The sequence below is a fragment of the Arachis duranensis genome, chromosome 2, assembly GCF_000817695.3.
Source record: "Arachis duranensis cultivar V14167 chromosome 2, aradu.V14167.gnm2.J7QH, whole genome shotgun sequence".
Classification (NCBI taxonomy): Eukaryota; Viridiplantae; Streptophyta; class Magnoliopsida; order Fabales; family Fabaceae; genus Arachis; species Arachis duranensis.
In genome coordinates, this window is record NC_029773.3 from 79,345,025 (window position 1) to 79,352,122 (window position 7,098).

Sequence of the window (7,098 nt, forward strand, 5' to 3'; positions counted from 1 at the left end):
CAATAAAAAAAGTCTTAGTTTACAAAAAAAGTATATGTGAAGTAATTACAAGTCTTTGATTTTTTTTCTCTTTTGTTTGAGGCATTTTGTTTGAGGCATGCTCTTAGTCTCAGCTCTTTTTTTTTTTAAGTAGTTTTTCAAAATGTAAGGTCATAAATTCTAATATTATATATATTTTTTGTTTGAGGCATGCTCTTAGTCTCAGCTCTTCGTTTTTTAAAAGTAATTTTTCAAAATGTAAGGCCATAAATTCTAATATTATATATATTTTTTGTTATTAAATATACGATAAATATTTATATAAATGCATTTTAATTTAAGATATGTTAAAAAGGATTTTTTATTCTTTTATATCCAATTTTTTTCATCCAATCGTATTCTATAACAATATTTTTAGGGTGCAAATATATATACTACAATTATCAATTTATCATTAAAATTTTTTTTTGTTTTATGTTCATAGCAATAAATATTATTTTTTTATAACAAATTTTTAATAACTTTTTGGTCTTTAAATTTTTTGTTGAGTATAGTATATTGATATTTTTAAATAATATAAAAAATTTTCTATTCTATAAGAGAAGAATTAATTTTTTTACTATTCTTGTATACTTGAGTTTTTTTTAATTCAAATAAATATAAAAGAAATCAAATTTTATTATTTGATTTACTATTATAGAATTCTTATTTTGATTTAAAATGATTCATTAAATTAATATAACTGAAATTAACTATAAATTATTTTATATAACACATGCAGATTTAATTAATTAGTGTTTAAAATTATTTTTAATTATTATTATTATTATTATTATTATTATATTAATTTTTTTTGCATATAGATGACTATGAGGGTAATGTATGAATAAGAAAATGACATACATAGTAGTAGTAGTTAGGGTATTTTATTTTGGATATTGAAGAGTAGCAGTGATACTTTTGTTTTTGGGTACTGAATAAGAGTAATATTTTTAAACTTAAACATGAAAACATTCTTCTAAAAACGTGAAAAGACCAAGATACAGGACGACGGTAATCAACTTTAACTTAATAATCATAATAAAATATAATTATCAAATCAAAGCATCAATCTTCTCTCCTCCTCACGTGAATACCACTAAATCTCTTTTGCAAGTTTTTTGTCAAAATTCAGATTGTGTCTCCTCTTGAGACAGATGTCTTCATCTATATTTGTTACTACAATTCTACATCTATAAAAGTCAACAACCATCTACATAGTAAAACTTGCCTTAGTTTCTACTATAAACAAGACAAGAGATACATGCATCTCAATAAAAATACTACAAATTATTTATTTGGAAAAAATTCCCATAAAGTACTTGTCATTTTCTTTGGGGTCAAGCGGGCACACTTAATCATAAGGAAAGGAACTATATTGCAATCTGAGGAAGGGGTTTGCTGTATCAACCTGCAGTTTCTAGTCCTCTAATTTCCTCTCAGCTCTCAAGTTTGAACTAATCCCGTATGCAATCCTTCTTCTCCCCGCTTATCCAAAAAACCAAGAATCCGAACTCATGGATAATCTTGATCCTAACCTCATTTATGACGTCTTCTTGAGCTCCGAAATCGGACCTGATTCCAACCAATCATACACTTCATGTCTCTGCTCCTGTCTACAAAAAGCTGGAATCTCTGTCTTCCGGGACGACGATGCGCTTCCCAGGAACGACGACAACCACCACATCTCCCCCTCACAACTTCAGGCGATACAAAATTCAAGAATTTCCGTGGTTGTTCTCACAGAAGGCTACGCTGGTTCAGAAAGGTGTCTGCAAGTTCTGGAGCAAATTCTTGAATGTCACAGAATCGCAGGCCAGTTTGTTCTGCCGGTCTTCTTGGGTTTATATCTAGATGCCGTACGGTTCCAAATCGGTGCGTTTGGAAGAGCTTTTGAAGATCTCACAAAGAGAATCTCAGACAAAGATCAGGTAGAATGTTGGAAGATTGCTTTCGCAAGAATTTGTAGAATCCGACCCAACCACTGGGCTCGCACGAGCTACAGCAACAATTCACATGTTGAAGTTGACTTTAAGGAGACCTGGTAAGTGACTATAAGTGGTAACCAATTCATGAATTCAATGCCTTGTGCCCTTTTTATTTATTTAATTTTAACAATATTCATTTTTGTTTTTGTTTTGATACATTATTAATTTTTATATTTAAATATATTAATTTTTAATGTACCCAAAATATTTTCGCAACCGTTATTTGAAAATAAATGAAATATCTTCATTAAATAATTTATTGATAATTTTAATTTATTAAAAAAATAAAATACTTATTCTATTTCCTGTTCAATATTCTCCTTTGAACCTCTATATTCCACATCTGTAGTTGCAACCATTTCTTACTCATTCAAAAGCAAAGCCACCCTATCTTCTTTATTCTTACCCTAGCCATGGTCCTGTTGAAACCTACCTTCCAAATTCAAAATTCCAATCCCCACAACCAGTGTCCCCCTTTTTTCTTTTGATAGATTAAAAATCTCAACACCAGTTATACAAGAAAAGATACATAATACATACATAAACCATCCTCAAGCACACCTAAGAAAATGAGACTGTAGCCCACAAACTTGGCATAAACACAAGGCAACCAGCAATATCTCCACGGTATATCAAAATTCGATCACCTCTCTCAAATATTCAGCTCACCAATCTATGGATGTAGTAGTAACTCATTCTCCTCCTCATTTTGGTATGGAAATTAGTGAAGCTTATTTTGATGTAACAAGGAGCGGTTTATACCTGAAGGAAGGAAGGAAGGAAGGAAATAAGTATGTTTGTAAGCGAAGATGGTAATTGAAAATTTTCAAAAGTATTTTTAAAAGCTAAGAGAGGATATAAATGTCAACCTACAAACTAGTCAAAAGTACGATGCTTTCAGTTATGTATGTTACCTAATACCTAGTCTACTTATGCGCCAGTGGCAACACTTTGAGCCTCCATAGGATCATCACTGTCCTCTGCCTCATCGCGGACGCCCTCCAACCATCACCCCCCACTATTGCATCCACTCACCCACCCACTCACTCCCTCACTTTCCACCCTGTCACTCTTTATCATCTCTTCAAGCTTCACAACAGCACCCCTCTAGACCGTCACAGTAGCAACTAGCAAGCTTGTTCCTTAGCTTGACTCTGTCCTTGACCACTAGTCGCCGATTGACTGCCTCCATGCTATTGGCCGTTGGTCGCTCCTCTTCCAACTCCAACGCAACAAGTATGAAGAAGAGAGAGAGAGAGAGAGAGGTTTTGCCGGTTCGCCTCATTTGGACTATTATAGGCAGTTTAGGCATCTAAAGAGTGGCCATCATACAACATTATATATAACATGAGCATCCAAAGACAGGCAATGCCAAACAAAAGTACATAGTCCATTCTGAAACAAGCCAATAACAAGCAGACCTTGTAATCAGTTGTACAAGAAGAACATTCATAGCCCATTCTGAAACAAGCCAAATTTTTATCCTTGTGTAGTTTCCAAAACTTCCTAGTGGGACAAGGCTTTGTTGCTATTGTTGTTGTTGTGTAGTTTTCAAAACTTGGTTGTTAAAAATTGAAAGTTTCCCACATTCAAGTAGTTGGGTTGGCTTAGTTGAAGTGGGTTATAAGTCCTGGGAGAACATTACCTGCAAGGTACGGGGTTCGCCTTTTGGGAGGGACTATATATGGGAATATCATTTTTCATACCAAAAGTGCCTTCTCTCCTTTTGATTTGGATATTATGCACCACCTTAGCTTACATTTGGTTGATATTTTACAGGAGTGATAATGATAAAGATATCAAGGAACATGTAGAACTTGTTAGAGGCATGCTAAAAAGGACTGACTTGTTCATTGCTGAGTATCCAATGGGAGCATATCGTGCGTATCTGGTTCCACTGTTACTCGAACCCAAACCCACAGGTGTTGTACTACTAGGGATATGGGGGATGGTAGGAATTGGAAAAACAACATTAGCCAAATCCATTTATAATCAAATTGGTGATAATTTTGAGGGTAAAAGCTTCCTACCAAATATTAAGCATGTATGGGAACAACAAACAAGGCGTGCTTATTTACAGGAACGACTTCTCATGGATATCTGCATCCCATCAGAACGACAAGTAAAGATAGATAGCATTGAAAATGGGAAGAAGAAACTAAAGGAAATTCTTTCTCATAAAAAGCTACTTGTTGTACTTGATGATGTGAATAAATTGGAGCAGTTAAATGCTTTGTGTGGAAGTCGTGGATGGTTTGGTCCCGGGAGTATGATAATAATCACAACAAGAGATAGAGGACTACTTCGGAATGTCGACATGATGGTTGGAGTTGATCATGTGCATGAAATGAAAGAAATGGATGAGAACGAGTCATTTGAGATTTTTAATCGGTGTGCATTCAAATCACATGGGTTTGATTATCGCAAGGACAAAAGAGATATATCAGCATTTAATACACAAGCTGCAGTTGCTTATGCTGGGAGATTACCGCTGGCTTTGGAAGTCCTTGGTTCCAAAATTTTCACAAGCTTCAATTTGGATAGTGCATTAGACAGATGCACAGAATCTCTCCATCCCGTACTAAAAAAGGTGTTCAAAAGGCATATTGATGATGATTTGATCGGTACAGAGAAAGAGATATTCCTTGATGCAGCGTGTTTCTTAAATGGGATGAATCGAGACGAGGTAGTTGAGGCATTAAATGCCTTTGGAGACTTTGCCAAAATTGGAATAAGAAACCTTGAAGACAAATGCTTCGTAGCCTTTGATCACATGAACAACCTTGGAATGCATGTCTTACTACGTGACTTTGGGAGAGAAATCCTTCGAGAACAAATTCGAGTGGAGCCCGCGGTTAGTATCGCTTTACTAATTATTCTTTTGTTTTATAATTACTACAATATTTTTGGCTATAATTGTGACCTTTAATCTATGACGATCATTTTTTTGTTTAGCAAAAGTTACAGTTTTCAACCGCGGCCATTATCGCCGTGACTATAGTCAACGATCATGGTTTTTTAAGCAAAGATCACGGTCTTTTTCTTACAAAATAAAAAATGTGATTATAGATCAAAAGTCACATTTTATAATCGTAACCTTAGTCTTTTTATAGTCATCATTTTTTTTAACCGTGATTTTAGTTTTAGAGAAAGTACAAGGAGCCAATGGCCCAAACGTATACAATGGAGATTTAGGAAGTATTAGAAATATAACTATTAGTGTTACATTGTATTGTCAGGTTATGCTTTTGGAATGAGTTAGTTCATGACATGGTATTAGAGTTCTAGATCCGAAAGGTTAAGGATTCGATCCTTGGTGAACTCCAAATTCATTGTACGCTTAGGCCATTAACTCCCTAGCAGAACAAAAAAGTCTTGTCCTACTATGTGTTAATTACCTCATGGATAGTATTTTTAGGTATTCCTCTATCTTTCACCCTTATCCATCTTCCATCTCATTCACACTCTTGACTAGGTACTCTATCGGTTCTTTTCATATGTCCAAACCCATTTTTTCTACAATAGGTGCTGTAACACCTTTGCTATCAGAATGTCACACTTCTGGCTGCGCCATTCTGATAATTTAGGTATTACGACCACTCTAAACATATATAATACTAAAATAGGAGTCTATTTAAAGACTTAAAACATATAACCTTTCAATACAACTTTTTAGGTTGAAAAACATAAATACGTACATACAAACCAGATACAATACTAAAAATTATATATATACATAGCAATAACTTACAAACATTTCATATCACAAATTTCTATCCCTTTTATAATACTGATAAAGATAACTTACAAACATTTCATATCATAAATTTCTATCCCTCTTATAATACTGATAAAGATAAAGGCAAGAAAAAAATAACTAAAACAACACAATACATCGTATAAACAGAAATGAAATAAATTCTTAGTGACTTCTTCGTCCATATCTTGAAAAAGGAAAATTTGTAGGAAAATAAGAACATCGTCCTCGTTAGTTCTCGTCCTCGTTAGTTCTCATTAGAAGATTAGAGAATACGAATTTTAATTTTTTTTTAATTTTAAATAACAAATTCGATCCTCAAATTTTAAAAATAATAAAATTTATAAAAAAATTTTAGGATCACATTTCTTAAGTTCACGTGTTGAAATATTTTTTTCAGCGGCAAGTTACTTAAATAAATAGAATAGAGAAAATGTTTACCCAAATGTGCAAAACTGATTCTTGTTGTGCAAAAGGCATTTCTATGTAATCCGTGGCAACCCACCACGGTTTCAAAACGTGCATAAACCGTGGTAGGTCCCAGCGGTTTATGGGCAAAAATTATAGAGTGTAAACCGTGGTAAGTCACCACGGTTTACGAAGGAAAGATGGCATGCATAAACCGTGGAGAGTCACCACGGTTTATGAGTAAAGTTGATTGCACATAAACCCTTGTGGGTTACCACGGTTTATATTTCTTATTAACAATAAACGTTATAAAAAATATTTATAAAATATAAATTTATTGACTTACCCGTACGCTCTGCCCTCTTTCATCCTCACCATCGTCCATCACTCCCCCTCCTCCCTTCATCCACCATCTCTTCACCCTCCTCTTTTGTCACCATCCTCCTTCTACCAACAAGCTCTTTTAGTTTCATAGCAGAATTTGTCATAATCAATTTTTAATATGATCAGAAATAGAATTTTGTCATAACATAATTAGCTAATTACAAGCAAAACACATCATCAGAACTCATAATCAGAATTATTTAGCATAATTAAAATTCTTTTTAACGTAATCAGTGAGTAAAAGTAAAACTAATTTAAAAACAGAAGTATAAACAGAATGAAACAAAAGCAAAATAAAACAGAAGCAAAAACAAGATGAAGCAGAAGCAGAATGAAGCAAAAGTAAAATAAACCAGAAGAAAAAGGTTAAAGCAAAACAAAATAGAATGGAGGCCGAATCTGAAACCCACCCACAAGCCCACACTTCACATACGCATCCATAAAAGCATTGTAGACTCTAACACACCCAAAAAATCCCAGGTTTCACCACAAGTGCATGAAACTGCAAGCCCGTTTTGACGCAGTCGACATGAGAACACTTGG

At 33.9% G+C, this 7,098-nt stretch overlaps 1 protein-coding gene across 3 annotated transcripts in view; it reads left to right on the plus strand.

Moving 5' to 3' along the window:
- The first annotated feature begins 1,289 nt into the window (after positions 1–1,289).
- LOC107475271 (uncharacterized) overlaps positions 1,290–7,098 on the plus strand; it is a 20,834-nt gene continuing 15,025 nt past the window's right edge. For all 3 annotated transcript variants that reach the window (XM_021135668.2, XM_052257132.1, XM_052257133.1), the window contains exons 1-2: positions 1,290–2,062; positions 3,786–4,860. In XM_021135668.2, the coding sequence (XP_020991327.1) occupies positions 1,536–2,062; positions 3,786–4,860 (1,602 nt within the window). In that variant the 5' untranslated portion in view covers positions 1,290–1,535. The remainder of the gene's footprint in view (positions 2,063–3,785; positions 4,861–7,098) is intronic.